A 16,461-nucleotide genomic window follows, 5' to 3' on the forward strand; every position below is an offset into this window, starting at 1 on the left:
TAAGACTGGTAGTAGATCTGCAACTACCATGAAAACACATTATAAAATGTTAAAAGTGTTCTATGGTGGCTTTTTAGAAAAAGCGGCCAATACTAGTGTCGAGAAAACTACAATTTTTTTCTAGTGTATATTTTTTAATCAGTCTCTAACATCTTTTTATGGTGTCTGTTATAATACATGCTTGGTTATATGCGATGAGAAAAATGGAGGGGAAGAAAGAAGCCATACTGATTCACATGACTAACCTCATTTTTTGAACTTTCACAGAAAACTTCTAAAATATTGTCATTCGACAAGTCACTCCCCATTTCATCTCCATCATCAACTGAGTAATGAATGAACCCAAACTAACAAGGAAAATGAGGTTTGATGGATAAGCAAGAATTTTGCTCAAACTATATCGATTTATATGTGGAGGGGAAACTACAGGTATAATGTTTCATTTACAACTACAATACTAAACATCAAAATTTCTGCTCCAAGATTTTCTTGGCTAGTGGTTGAGAATGTTGAGGAGGGAAACTCTAGTTTTGATCAACCGCCTAAACAAGAATTCTAGTCCTTCTTCCAGATCTTCAATGCTAGACCACATCTTCCACAACTGATTTTTAACTTCGTCCAGATCATTCTTGCTTGTCTTGGGACTGTTGAGGGAGTGCAATGCCGCATCAAATTTCTCAAAAGCATCTGTTTTTGTTTCTTCCTCTTCGAGTGCAATGCTCTTCCGATTCATAAGTTTGGAAACCAAGGAAAATCCACTCACCCTTGATTCCACCTTTGCCCCTGCAATATAGGACAATGAAGACTCGAACACCCCAATCATGGCTGCTTCAACCTCATTTAACAAGCTAGAAATATCAAAAATCTCATGGGTTTTTTCAAAAGCTGTTGTGGTACTCTTGCTTTTGATACTCTTCAAATCTTTTAGAGACTTTTGGATCGCCTTCTTTGCCTTTTTTCTGGATGTTAAGTACCCTGCAAAGTCATTTGTATCCCTTCTTCTCCTCAAGATGGAAAGAAGGTTTTGTACATCTTGCTTTGTTTGGGTGGACACATCTTTTGCTGCGGCACAAATATCCAAGAGCCTGATATACTTTTCCAAAACCTCTTCAACCAATAACTGGTGTCGCTGTTGGGCAAAGGCTTGTTGAGTGCTTGGCAATAGAAGCATATTGTCCAAACGCTCAAACAATATTCGCAGTCCGTTAAGCCTCGAATTCTCACCAACATGAGGAATGAGTGGGTGAAGTCTAGAGGGCAAGCTGGCAGAACGAGTGTGGCAGTTGGATTTTGATCTCAAAGGAGAAGAATCCATTTCTCTTTCCAAATGGAAACAAGGAAAACTATAAGTACTGGATGTGGAATGTGAAATTTCAAAACTTGTGATGAGTTAGTGGATTTGTGGTTCTGTCCCTCTTCTTAGTCTCAATATATATAAGAGGGAGAAGGAGACAAGGAATCTAAAACTCTCTTCAATTATCAACCAGCTAAAATGTGATTTTGATTTGGATCTACAGCATCTTGCGGAGAGGTTCACGCAATGTCCCCCACCAAATAGGTCCTAGAATGGTTTTATATGCAATATTTTACATGGTTGGTTTATAACAATTACAATGCACGAGTGGTATCGATACCCGTTTGTCTCCTTTTCCTTCCATTAATATATATCCATTCTACACGATCTGAACATCTTTGTAAGGACAGCCAAAACATTTTTCATTGTTTCTATACCATCAGAGATCCAGCATTTCCCATGTGATTCTCTTTATTTCCATTAGATCATCACCAAACTATAGACAACAGGAATCTTTCCATCTTTATTATCTTCTTTGTGGTGCAACAGAAAACATAATGAACTTATAATAACTCGGAGCTAAAAATTTATTACTGTCCCCATATGGAATGAAACTAGACAATCGATGCTTCCAAGTTTGGTCAGTTTTGAAATTTCAACAATGCGCCCAGGGCGCGATGAAATGCGCCTGGGGCGCACGGATTTGCGCCTGAGGCGCATTAACACTCAGCAATTGGTCAAATTTTGCGGGTTCGCTCCGAACACTCCCGAGCTCCGATATTTGCTAGGTTTGAACCATTAAAAAGCTTGTTGAGTGTACTTTCTAACCCAAGTAATTTGGATTTAAAATTATTTGTGCATAAAAAGATATGACAAATTTATTCTCAGTGAGTTTGAAATATAAATCATTTCGGTAAAACGCTCGCATCTCCTTCATTTTAGATTTGATAGACCTATAACATATCGATAAAGAGGATTTTTAAAGTTCTAAAAGATGGTGGTTTAGTAGTCATTGTGGTCAAGTGACATTTTCGATGATATAGACATTGAAATTTGGCATCGTAAATGTATAAGGCTCTTTTTGGGTGTATGTCTTAGGAAAATTCTGATGATTATGCAGATTTTTTGTGCTTTGATGAAGTCTAGAATGCCTTATAAACTCTCTTAAACTCTTTAAGAAATGAACAAATACCGTAGAACTGGAAATGCGTGTACTGAATGGAATATAGAATGAGTGGAAGGGTGCGAAAACGTGTTTTAGCCTTAGTGGCTCCAACAATCTTAGAATTGGTTTACTTTCGAACAACTTTTTGTAAATCAAAATCTATTATTTTTGTGGTTCAATCCCACCATCTATTAGTACTTTGAATACCATATTTATCGATATAAAATAGGTTTCGATCTGGTTTAACGTTAGTTTGATTCAAGGATTTTTCCGAAACAATTTGTTGTTCAACCCGTTGAGGATAAAGTTGCCTATATTTTGATGTATAAATAATTTTGGGACCCAAACTAAATTGGTTAGAAAGTAGGCAAGACAAGCTTTTCAACTGTTCAAACCACATGCAAATCAAAGTTCGGAGTGTCGGTGGCAAAAGTTTGTCAGTTTTAAAGTTTCAACAATGCGCCCAGGGTGCGATGAAATGTGCCAGGGGCGCAAGGATATGCGCCTGAGGCCCATTAACACTCAGCAATTGGTCAAAATTTGCGGGTTTGCTCCGGACACTCCCGAGCTCCAATTTTAGCAAGGTTTAAACCGTTAAAAAGCTTGTTGAGTGTCCTTTCTAACCAAAATAGTTTGGATTTAATATTATTCGTACATAAAAAGATCTGACAAATTTACTCTTAGTGAGTTGAAATATAAATCACTCTAGTAAAACGCTCGCATCTCCTTCACTTTAAATTGAATAAAGACCTATAATATATCGATAAAGAGACCTTGTAAAGTTCTAAAAGTTGGTTGATTCCAACAACAAATATAATAAAGTTTAGCTTATGAAATGGGGATAGCAATTAGACCGCTACAAAAATTATCTGAGCACTACTACCCTCTATTGGATATGGAAACTTGGATCTCCATTCCCATATTTTCCCTTATTCTCTATTGATTGAATCCCTGATCTTCTGTATATTCCCATGATGTATTTCCCTTTTATAGATTCCTTAATTGCTGTAATTTTCCTTGATAAGCAAGATACATTGTAACCTTCTGATTATATATATATCAATGAATAAAGGTATCTCCATAGTGTGGAGAAACTATTGGAGTTTTCTTTCCATTCTTTTCTTATTATGGTATCAGAGCAGTGACTGATCCGACTCTTTCAAACCATGGCAGATAAACAAAATGAAAAAGGTTCCGATTCCAATGACGCCTTGGGATCAACCAATGATCCTTTCTTCATTCCTCATTCTGATAGTCCCACTGCTGTTTTAGTTACCCCTCTCCTCTCAGGAGATAACTATGGAACGTGGCTTCGCGCCATGACCATGGCACTTCGCGCTAAAAATAAGTTGGGCTTCGTTGACGGGTCAATCGAAATGCCCAACGATACCAGCAAGTTGCGTCAATGGGAGCGATGCAACGATCTAGTCAGTTCATGGATTCTCAACTCCACAGAAATTGAGATCCGTGGAAGTATTCTCTATGCTGAAACTGCTAGAGAAGTGTGGCTCGATCTTCGTGATCGATTCACCCAAACCAACGCACCGAAAGTCTATGTAGAGACCCGTAAATTCATTTTATAATTTTATTGTTTTATAAATGGAAAAGTGATGGATTAATGAAAATATTAGAGTTGGGGGTCAAAATGTGAGAAGTTAAAAGCCATGGGTGTTCGTGTGATTAGTGCATGTGTGTGCCGTGTATACCAGGAGAAATCCTTTTCTTTTTTTTTCATTTTCATCTCATCACTCTCTCGTCTCTCGATCTCTCTCACTCTCTCACCCAATCACTCAAAGCTCACAACAATCAAGCTTAATTCCATCGTCTACTAGTATATTCGAGCTTGTATCGTGTTGGACAAAGCTTGGTTCGGCGTATTGTTGCTTGATTTGGACTCCGGAAGCTAGGGTTTGCATAATCTTCTTGATTTCGGTTTGGATACTCGAGGTAGGGAATTCTACCTCTCTTTATATGTTAGTTGAGTTCTCCTATGTCTTATTGAGCATTTCCATGCTTTGTTTGAGCTTGTATTGATTGTTGTTTGGCCTGGATCAAAATCTGTTATCTGATGAAAAATCGCCAAATTCCGGATTCCTACCGGTAGGCCCGTCCTTTCTACCGGTAGAACGTTGTTGCGTTGTCAAAAAAATTTAGCTTCCTACCGGTATAACTTTTCTCCTACCGGTAGGTTGTCTCAAATTTTCATCGTGCAAAAATGGTGGCCTTTCTGTTTCGTATCTGTACCGGTAGGACTTGATCCCTACCGGTAGAAGCAAAAAAAATTTCCAAATCTCTACCGGTATCACCCAGTTCCCTACCGGTAGACACCAGTAAAAAGGCCAAATTTTCCTGTGCCGTTCTGCTTTTATTTTCCCAAGCCTTAAGCCTTTTCCATGAGTTCAAATGATTATTTTATTATATATGATTAAGGCTTGGGGCAATCATGCATGATGTCAGGATCATTGAGTTATCCAACTTGGATATGTCCGAATTTGTGAAATTTTTGAAATGGTAAATATGGGCCTCTTGCACAATATTTGTACGAACGATACACTTGAACTTGTGAACGACGCGCAAACATTCAGGGCCCATCGACGGGTGGGTGCCTGGCAGGGGATTTCAGGGTCCCATAATTAGCCTGGCAGGAGCTTATGCTCATAATAATTTTTCAAGGCCTAACCTTCAAGGTGGGTGCTTGGCAGGGGATATCGGGGTCCCAAAATTAGCCCGGCAGGAGCTTCGGCTCAGACACATAAATGACACGACATGTTGAGACACGATTTGAACGGATATGATTTATGGGTTGAATAAAAGAAAATTTGGAGATTTTGGGACACTTGTTCATGAAAGTTGTGCTTCCTCCGTTGTCTTGTGATCTTTTATCATTTGTTCATTCGTCTCGCTCATTTGCATATAGAGTTTGCGTAGACTTTTCTACTGGGCTAGTGTAGCTCAAGCCTTATATTATTTTCAGGTGCTAACCCGGAACCCTAGCTTGCATTGCTTGGCGTGCTTGGAGTGTGGTCATTATTTTTGAAAGCTAACCGAAGGAGTTACTTATTCATCGTTGTAAATTTATTTTGAAAGATGTATTCGTAACTTAAATTGTAATTCTTTTGATTTGGAATATTGTAACCCTTAATCCTCTTTCGACATTTGATACTTATGTTGATTTGGGGCCGTTGAGCCTATATTGTAATATTTTGGAAACTTTGTGAATTTGGAAGCTTAACTAAGGAAATGAGAACACAGTGATCTTTTGGGTACCGTACGGATATTTGTGAGTATTTTTATTATGTAAATCATTTATAATTATGTTTAAAATCGAGGACGTGACAACTTGGTATCAGAGCATAGGTTTAGAACACCTAGAAACCGTGGGGAGACGTTTTGTCTCATGGGTTCAAAATGTCGCTCCTTCTAACATAATTTGTGCATGCTTGTGTGACTAACATTCATGTGATTACTTGGCATTGCATTTTCGTTATCGTAGAGTGTCGTAGAGTTATTAACCCGTGTTAGGAAGTTGAGGGCTTCGACCTCATAGTAAAAAATGTTGTGGTTAATGGTTTCTTTTCTTATATCGTGTAGTAAGATGCCTCCGAAGACCCGTGTCAGACGAGTTGGGGCTGGGACCCGGGGTGGTCGAGGCCGTGGTCGTGGCCGTGGGGTACCTCTTGAGGACGAGGTTAGTCAGCATGGGGAGAACCCAGGTGGGAATTTGGGGGCTGGGATCGGTCGAGGTGCAGGAGTACCTCAAGCTCAAAATCAGTTTGCTAGGGATCTCGTCGCAGCACTTACAGCTGCAAATCTTCTAAACCAAGCACCTAGAGAGAATGTCGAGGATCGAGCTATGGTGGCGATGCGGGAGTTTAGCCGTAGAAACCCTCCAGTGTTCGATGGGACTAGTAGCGACCCTTTGGTAGCGGACCATTGGCTAGCCCAAATCCGTAAACTTTTCAGAGCTCTTAATATCACAGAAGATAACATTAGGGTAGGTATCGTGGCGGTGCAACTAGTTGGGGAGGCCGGTGAATGGTGGGAATCCGTCCTTGAAAGCAGGAAAGATGCAAGGAGAGCGGCAAGGACCGCGGCTCAAATAGATGAGCCAGACGTTGAGAATTTGACATGGGCTGAATTTGAGGCGTTATTTGAGGAGCAGTATTTTCCAGAAACTAGCCGCGAGCAATTGAGGGACCAATTCGAAAAGTTAGAGCAAGGAAGCATGACCGTGTTGGAGTACGCACAAAAATTCCAATCTTTATCTCGCTTTGCGCCAGAGTTGGTGGCGACGGAAGAGAGGAAATGTAGACGCTTTGAGAAAGGACTGCACAACACCGTAAGGAGGATGGTAATGGTACAACGCAAGACAAAATACGCCGAGGTAGTTGAGTGTGCGAGGAGCATTGAGATACCGAAAGAGGCGCAACGTAATAGAGGGGTTTGGGAACCACGACAACCAACCGTGAACACGAGTTCTTCATCGGGGAGCTTTGGAAGCCAAGGGAGGAAAAGGACAAGGGAACCATCTCAGACACCGCAGGGTAGTTCGTCGAACTTTAGGCCGCCTTCTTCTTTGGGGATCCGGGGTGCTTTGTCTAGACCTTCAACCGTGTGCTATAAGTGTAATCAACCTGGACACGTTCGTGCTCAGTGTCCACGCCTCGGGGAAACTTGTTATATTTGTGGTAAAACGGATCATTTCGCAAGGAGTTGTCCTCAAGGGTCGGGAGCGCGCAGTGAGTCAGGTTCTGTGCAGCAGCCGGGAACGGGGCGTAATGTGGGCCAGCCGTTTAGGGGTACTCAGAGGCAGCAGCAGCCTTACTTTCGTCAGACTACGTCAGCTCAGAGTTCCGGGGTTGATAAGGGAGCGAGTTCTTCCGCGCCTGCTCAAGGTTCTGGTCAGAGAGGGGGTTTTATGCAGGGTCAGGGTACCCAGGGGCGAGTTTTCAACATCACTTCTGCTATCCCACCTACCACTTCTCAGGCTCCGGAAACTTCTGTTGTGAGGGGTAATTTCTTTTGTTCAACTCATTTGCTAAAGTACTCTTTGATTCTGGAGCATCGCATTCTTTCATTGCTGCATCATTTATGTGTACTTTGGAATTGGAATCGGAAACTATTAGTCCTCTTTTGTTTGTCGAAACACCTCTAGGGGGTAGAACACCTCTTGACCGTATTTGTCGAGATTGTGAGTTGGTTATCCGTGATTGTCGTTTCATGTTCGACTTCATCGTTTTAGGAATGTCGGGGTTTGATCTTATCTTGGGAATGGATTGGCTATCCAAATTTCATGCTACCATCGATTGTTTTAAGCGTCGAGTTCGTATTTGTCCACCCGAAGGTCCTTGTTTTGAATTCTTTGGGGAGCGTCGAGAACCATCGGAACCTTATTTACGTGGGCCTCGTGAGCTAGGGTCGGTTTATTCATTGTTGGCGAGCTTGACGTTAGATGAGGATGCCTTCATGCGTGGGGAGTTACCCTTAGTGGTTTGCGACTTTCCGGATGTATTCCCGGAAGAGTTACCTGGTTTACCTCCCGAGCGAGAGATTGAGTTCACCATTGATCTACTTCCCGGTACCGCTCCTATCTCCGTACCTCCATATCGTTTCGCACCCGCCGAATTGAGAGAGCTAAAGACTCAGTTACAAGAACTGGAGAACCTAGGATTCATTCGTCCAAGTACGTCTCCGTGGGGAGCACCGGCTCTTTTTGCGCAAAAGAAGGATGGTTCACTCCGTTTGTGTATTGACTACCGTAAGCTAAACCGAGTCACCATTAAGAACAAGTATCCCATGCCTAGAATCGATGATTTGTTCGACCAACTTCGGGGTGCCACTTGTTTTTCTAAAATCGACTTGAGGTCCGGTTATCACCAATTGAGGGTTCGTAGAGAGGACATCCCTAAAACCGCTTTCCGCACTCGTTATGGCCATTATGAGTTCGTTGTTATGCCTTTCGGACTGACGAACGCTCCAGCTACTTTCATGGACCTAATGAATCGTATTTTCCGTGCTTATCTTGATCGCTTCGTCGTCGTCTTTGTGGATGATATTTTGATCTATTCGCCTACGGAGGAGGAACACCAAGCCCATCTCACCATTGTTCTTGAACTCTTGAGAGAGCACCAGCTATACGCTAAACTTAGTAAGTGTGAGTTTTGGTTATCCGAAGTTAAATTCTTAGGCCACGTGGTTTCGAAGGGTGGAGTGTCTGTTGATCCCGGAAAGATAGAGTCGATTATGAATTGGCAGCGACCAAAGAACGTATTCGAGATTCGAAGCTTCTTGGGTTTGGCTGGGTACTACCGCCGTTTCGTTTTAGACTTCTCTCGTTTAGCGGCACCAATGACTAGATTGACACGTAAGGGGACCCGATTCGTTTGGAGTGACTCGTGTGAGACAGCCTTTGAAGAGTTAAAGAAGCGATTGACTACCGCGCCGGTTTTGATTGTGCCCGACCGTGGAGTTGGCTACTCTGTGTATTGTGACGCGTCTAAGGAAGGGTTGGGATGCGTGTTGATGCAGGCGGGACGAGTGGTAGCGTATGGGTCACGACAGTTGAAAACACATGAGCGGAATTACCCGACACACGATCTAGAACTTGCAGCCGTCGTATTTGCTTTGAAAAGTTGGCGTCATTACTTGTATGGTGAGAAGTTTGAAGTCTTTTCCGATCATAAAAGTTTGAAATACTTATTCTCTCAAAGGAACTTAACCTTCGTCAACGCCGTTGGATGGAGCATTTGGAGGATTATGACTTCGAATTACAATACCACCCGGGGAAAGCGAACGTTGTGGCTGACGCATTGAGTAGAAAACCGACACATCTAGCGAGCCTAGCGATTCATGAGTGGAAAGCAATGAACGACTTGGGCTCCTACGCCATGCACTTTGAGGAAGTTCGGGAAGGGGTCACGTTATGCAACTTGACGGTGCAATCGACTTTATCGACGAGAGTGATTGAGGCCCAGCAACATGATGAGGAAGCAGAGGAACTCCGTACTAGATTCCTTAGTGGAAATGCTCAAGAAGGGTGGATGATTCACGCCGACCGAAGCTTGCGCTATCAAGGAAAGTTGTTCGTACCCATTTCGTGTCGGGAAGAAATCTTACGAGAGTTTCATCATTCTCCGTTAGCCGTTCACCCGGGAGGAACGAAAATGTATCATGATTTGCGTAGACAATTTTGGTGGTCCGGAATGAAGAGGGACGTTGTGATTTTCGTGTCCAAGTGTCTCACGTGCCAACAAGTGAAAACCGAACATCAACGACCCGCGGGGGAATTGCAACCATTACCAGTGGCCGAGTGGAAGTGGGAGCATGTGACCATGGATTTCGTTACGGGTTTACCGAGATCGCCAAGGGGGCATGATGCTATTTGGGTAGTTGTGGACCGTTTGACTAAAACCGCTCATTTCCTACCCATTCAAGTCACCGATTCCGTTGATGCGCTTAGCCGTTTGTATATTCGAGAGATCATTCGACTTCATGGGATTCCCGTGTCCATCGTGTCCGATCGAGATCCGAGATTTACCGCACGTTTTTGGCAGAGTTTACAAGCTGCTTTGGGCACTAATCTTCTATTTAGTACCGCGTATCATCCTCAAACCGATGGGCAATCCGAGAGAACGATTCATATTTTGGAAGACATGCTTCGGGCTTGTGTGATGGATTTCCGGGGTAGTTGGGAGGACCACTTGCCATTAGTTGAGTTCGCGTACAACAATAGCTATCAATCTAGTATCGAAATGGCACCGTATGAGGCTTTGTATGGAAGACCGTGTCGATCGCCTGTGTGTTGGACCGAATTGGGAGAGGCTACGTTTGTAGGACCGGACATGATTAAGGAGACCTCCGAGAGCTTGAAAGTAATTCGTCAACGCCTTAAGGAAGCTCAAGAGAGAACGACCGAACAAGTGAAGGTGATTCGCCAAAGATTGTTAACCGCGCAAAGCCGACAAAAGAATTATGCCGATCGTCGTCGTCGCCCGTTGTCATTTGAAGAAGGGGATCATGTATTCCTCAAAGTATCGCCGCGTAGAGGTTTGTCTCGTTTCGGGAAAAAGGGAAAGCTATCGCCGCGTTATATCGGGCCGTTCGACATCATTGAGAAAATTGGGGAGGTTGCGTATCGTTTGGCTTTGCCACCAAGGCTATCGGGTGTTCATGATGTGTTTCACGTGTCTATGTTGAGGAAGTACGAACCGGATCCATCGCATGTGTTAGAGTGGTCCGAACTCGAGTTAGAGGCCGATGCGTCTTATGGGGAAGAACCGGTCCGTATCCTAGATTCGCGCGATCAAGTGTTGAGGGGTAAGACGATACCATTGGTGCGAGTCTTATGGAGAAGTCAGGATAGCGAGGATCAAACTTGGGAACGAGAAGATGAGGTTAGAGAAAAGTATCCACATTTATTCCCAGAGTAACCCAACGTGAGTATCCGAGATTGAAGTATTTTAATGTTTAACATGTTGCATAATATTGGTGATTGAGGTTTTGCATGCATAGGTGATATATGTGTTAACTAGTTTTGGCATGAAAATTTTCGAGGACGAAATTTCTTTAAGGAGGGTAGGATGTAGAGACCCGTAAATTCATTTTATAATTTTATTGTTTTATAAATGGAAAAGTGATGGATTAATGAAAATATTAGAGTTGGGGGTCAAAATGTGAGAAGTTAAAAGCCATGGGTGTTCGTGTGATTAGTGCATGTGTGTGCCGTGTATACCAGGAGAAATCCTTTTCTTTTTTTTTCATTTTCATCTCATCACTCTCTCGTCTCTCGATCTCTCTCACTCTCTCACCCAATCACTCAAAGCTCACAACAATCAAGCTTAATTCCATCGTCTACTAGTATATTCGAGCTTGTATCGTGTTGGACAAAGCTTGGTTCGGCGTATTGTTGCTTGATTTGGACTCCGGAAGCTAGGGTTTGCATAATCTTCTTGATTTCGGTTTGGATACTCGAGGTAGGGAATTCTACCTCTCTTTATATGTTAGTTGAGTTCTCCTATGTCTTATTGAGCATTTCCATGCTTTGTTTGAGCTTGTATTGATTGTTGTTTGGCCTGGATCAAAATCTGTTATCTGATGAAAAATCGCCAAATTCCGGATTCCTACCGGTAGGCCCGTCCTTTCTACCGGTAGAACGTTGTTGCGTTGTCAAAAAAATTTAGCTTCCTACCGGTATAACTTTTCTCCTACCGGTAGGTTGTCTCAAATTTTCATCGTGCAAAAATGGTGGCCTTTCTGTTTCGTATCTGTACCGGTAGGACTTGATCCCTACCGGTAGAAGCAAAAAAAATTTCCAAATCTCTACCGGTATCACCCAGTTCCCTACCGGTAGACACCAGTAAAAAGGCCAAATTTTCCTGTGCCGTTCTGCTTTTATTTTCCCAAGCCTTAAGCCTTTTCCATGAGTTCAAATGATTATTTTATTATATATGATTAAGGCTTGGGGCAATCATGCATGATGTCAGGATCATTGAGTTATCCAACTTGGATATGTCCGAATTTGTGAAATTTTTGAAATGGTAAATATGGGCCTCTTGCACAATATTTGTACGAACGATACACTTGAACTTGTGAACGACGCGCAAACATTCAGGGCCCATCGACGGGTGGGTGCCTGGCAGGGGATTTCAGGGTCCCATAATTAGCCTGGCAGGAGCTTATGCTCATAATAATTTTTCAAGGCCTAACCTTCAAGGTGGGTGCTTGGCAGGGGATATCGGGGTCCCAAAATTAGCCCGGCAGGAGCTTCGGCTCAGACACATAAATGACACGACATGTTGAGACACGATTTGAACGGATATGATTTATGGGTTGAATAAAAGAAAATTTGGAGATTTTGGGACACTTGTTCATGAAAGTTGTGCTTCCTCCGTTGTCTTGTGATCTTTTATCATTTGTTCATTCGTCTCGCTCATTTGCATATAGAGTTTGCGTAGACTTTTCTACTGGGCTAGTGTAGCTCAAGCCTTATATTATTTTCAGGTGCTAACCCGGAACCCTAGCTTGCATTGCTTGGCGTGCTTGGAGTGTGGTCATTATTTTTGAAAGCTAACCGAAGGAGTTACTTATTCATCGTTGTAAATTTATTTTGAAAGATGTATTCGTAACTTAAATTGTAATTCTTTTGATTTGGAATATTGTAACCCTTAATCCTCTTTCGACATTTGATACTTATGTTGATTTGGGGCCGTTGAGCCTATATTGTAATATTTTGGAAACTTTGTGAATTTGGAAGCTTAACTAAGGAAATGAGAACACAGTGATCTTTTGGGTACCGTACGGATATTTGTGAGTATTTTTATTATGTAAATCATTTATAATTATGTTTAAAATCGAGGACGTGACAGTCTATCAACTGAAGCAAGCCATAGGTAAAACAACACAAGAAGATTCTAGTGTCTCCACATATTTCACGAAGATGAAAGCACTATGGGATGAACTTAGTTCTGTCTCTACTGTGCAGCCTTGCACTTGTGGCCATGGAAAAGCGAATGCTGCTCTCCACCAACAAGATCGTGCCATGGAGTTCCTTCAAGGCCTCCATGAGCGCTATTCTAGTCTGCGAAGTCAGATTCTTTTAATGGAGCCATTTCCAAGTGCCGCCAAGATTTATGCTCTCGTGCGACAAGAAGAGAAGCAACAGGAAATACACTCTTCAACCCCTTCAGTTACCATGCCCGAAGCTGCTGCACTGACAGCCAACTCAGTTTCTACCAACGGCAAAGAAAATTGGTCTGCACCCTCTCAGAATCGTGCTAATGTTAGCGCCAATTTTAGGGGTCATCATCCAAACCGATCATCCAATCGGTACGATGTAAATTCTAATCAACGCAACATTGGTGGAGATCATCGCCAAACCGGGAAACCACGGATGCACTGTGATTACTGTGATCGTGACAACCATAACCGAGATACATGTTATAGGTTGCATGGTTATCCCACAGATAAACCAAGGAGTTCTTCAAATAACCGCAGACTTTCAAGTTCCTCTTCTTCAGGAGCTTCCCGACCCAACGACCGAGCAATGGTCGCTGCTCCATTGATAACTCAGGACCAATACAACAATATTTTGGCCGTACTTTCACCAGGTAGCACCAATTTGAATGCCAACTTAGCAGGTATTGCCCTTTCCACCCCATCATTTTCTGCTTGGATCATCGACACAGGTGCTAGTAACCACATGTGTTCTTCCTTGTCTTTTTTCTCATCTTATAGTCCTTGCACCAATCCGTCCTTTGTTCAATTACCTGATGGTTCTGATGCACAGATCACTCATATCGGAACTGTGAAGCTTTCTCCAACTTTACAACTTGATCATGTCTTTTATATTCCATCTTTTAAATTCAATTTGCTATCTGTCAGTCAGATTACAAAGTCTCATCAGTACTCAGTTACTTTTTTTGATGATCGTTGTGTTTTCCAGGACCTGTTCGCGAAGAAGACGATTGGGATGGGTAGTGTACATGGTAACCTTTACTATCTTCAAGCTCCTGTTGTACTGCTTGTTACCGGGACTCCCGCTATTGATATTTGGCATTGGCGGCTTGGACATCCATCTCATCATAGAGTATTAGAAATAGCTAAGAGTGTTTCTTCTATCTCTCATTCGAATAACTATGTCTGTGACATTTGCCCACAAGCAAAGCAACCTAGACTAAGGTTTCCCAACAGTTCCATTTCTTCTAGTAAACCTTTTCAATTAATCCATGTTGACATTTGGGGTAGTTTTTCCCAACCTTCTATGAGTGGTGCTCGATTCTTCCTTACTATTGTGGATGATTTCTCACGTTGCACTTGGATATATCTTATGCGTTACAAGTCTGACACAAAATATCATTTGAAATCCTTTTTTGCTATGGTGAAAACTCAACATCACTGTCAAATCAAACATATATTTTCTGGCAATGGTGATGAATTTTTTCCAGAAATCCAACAGATCAGGTCAGACAATGGGGCAGAATTTTTATCCAAAGAAATGCAACAATTTTTTTCCGAGAATGGTGTAGTTCATCAACGCAGTTGCGTGTCTACACCGCAACAAAATGGTGTTGTAGAACGCAAACATAGACACCTTTTAGAGGTTGCTCGATCCTTAAGATTTCAGGCCAACTTACCAATATCCTTTTGGGGGGAGTGTATTCTCACAACTGCATATTTGATCAACAAGATTCCCACACCCTTACTTCAAAACAAATCGCCTCATGAAGTTTTTTTTTTCAGCCCCACCTTCATATTCTCATCTTCGTATATTTGGTTGCCTAGTATTTGCTCATAATGCTAACATTAAGCACAAATTTGACCAACGTGCAAAGCCTGGAGTCTTTGTTGGGTATCCATACGCACAAAAGGGTTACCGAATCTATGATATCCAATCCAAAACCATGTATGTGTCAAGAGATGTTGCATTTCATGAAACCATTTTTCCTTTTCGAGATATTTCTTCAAATGTAACTCCATCACCAGTAATTCCTTTACCTATTGAGGATCATCCACACTTTGACTACGCACCTACTCACCAAAAACCCCCCATTATTCAGACCTACCAACGCCATCGGAAAAACAAAGTTAATAACCAACAAGCAAACATTCAGCCTAGCCCACCATCCTCCCTTGAGGAACCATTAACTGAACCTCCCAACACTCTTCTGGGTGATTCCACCAGTATACCACTTGCCATTCATTCCACCCGTGAGCGACGGAAGCCGTCTTACCTTCAGGATTACCATTGTTCAGCGGTTGCTAATGCTACACTCCCATCTCCAACGGCTTCTAAACGGACAGGTAGTCTTTACCCCCTTGATCATTATATCACATATAGTCACTTCTCAGTTGCACATCGAGCCTTTCTTTCAGCCATTTCCTCCATAGAAGAGCCCAAGTCTTTTTCCCAAGCAGTAAAATGTCCACAATGGCGCCAGGCAATGGCTATAGAAATAGCAGCTTTGGAAAAGAATCACACATGGAGTCTTACTAATTTACCTGCCAACAAAAAGCCTATTGGGTGCAAGTGGGTTTACAAAGTCAAACACAGATCCGATGGTACCATAGATCGTTATAAAGCTCGCTTAGTTGCCAAGGGATTCACACAAGTTCATGGGCTTGACTATCATGATACCTTTGCACCTGTAGCCAAACTTGTCACAGTTCGAGCTCTTTTATCTATTGCAACTGTTAAAAATTGGTCCATTCAACAACTTGACGTCAACAACGCATTTCTTCATGGTGATTTGGATGAAGAAGTGTACATGACTCTTCCACCTGGGTTTGCTCAACAGGGGGAGACTCGAGTGTGCAAGTTACACAAATCCTTATATGGATTGAAACAGGCATCTCGCCAATGGTTTGCCAAATTCTCTCAGATTATTCATCAAGCTGGTTTTTCTCAATCGCGGGCTGATTATTCCTTGTTTACCCGCATTAGCGGACAATCTTCAACATTTGTTCTGGTTTATGTTGACGATATAATTGTAACAGGAAATGATCCTTCAGCGATTCAGCATCTCAAACAGTTTCTTGAGAAGCATTTATTCATCAAGGACCTTGGGCATCTCAAATACTTTCTCGGGATTGAAGTTGCACGATCTCGACAAGGTTTATTTCTATGTCAACGCAAATACACGCTGGACATTCTCAAAGATGCTGGATTATTGGGTGCCAAACCATCAGCTTTTCCTATGGAACAACATCTTCATTTGACACCTACTGATGGCACCACATTATCAGATCCTTCTGCTTATCGTCGCCTGGTTGGCCGTCTTATCTATCTCACAGTCACTAGACCCGACATTACTTATTCAGTCCATATTCTCAGTCAATTCATGCAGGACCCTCGCACTACCCATATGGATGCTGCTAATCGTGTACTTCGCTATCTCAAAGGGTCTCCGGGAAAAGGGATCCTACTCTCTTTGAAAAGCTCGTTGACTTTAAGTGGTTTTTGTGATTCTGATTGGGCAGGATGTCCCACAACCCGTCGCTCTACCAC

General features: G+C 42.4%; 2 protein-coding genes across 2 annotated transcripts; one reads left to right on the top strand and one right to left on the bottom strand.

Annotated features, from left to right (window-relative positions):
• Positions 1-493: 493 nt before the first annotated feature.
• Positions 494-1,315, bottom strand: LOC131327494 (uncharacterized). Its single transcript, XM_058360657.1, has one exon. It carries the CDS (start codon positions 1,313-1,315, stop codon positions 494-496), a length of 822 nt encoding a protein of 273 aa, XP_058216640.1.
• Positions 1,316-12,835: 11,520 nt separating this feature from the next.
• Positions 12,836-14,031, top strand: LOC131325566 (uncharacterized). The gene is made up of 2 exons (XM_058357885.1): positions 12,836-13,594; positions 13,900-14,031. Exons 1-2 carry the CDS (start codon positions 12,895-12,897, stop codon positions 13,932-13,934), a joined length of 735 nt encoding a protein of 244 aa, XP_058213868.1. The 5' UTR covers positions 12,836-12,894; the 3' UTR covers positions 13,935-14,031.
• The last annotated feature ends 2,430 nt before the right edge of the window (positions 14,032-16,461 follow it).

The sequence above is a fragment of the Rhododendron vialii genome, chromosome 5a, assembly GCF_030253575.1.
Source record: "Rhododendron vialii isolate Sample 1 chromosome 5a, ASM3025357v1".
Classification (NCBI taxonomy): domain Eukaryota; kingdom Viridiplantae; phylum Streptophyta; class Magnoliopsida; order Ericales; family Ericaceae; genus Rhododendron; species Rhododendron vialii.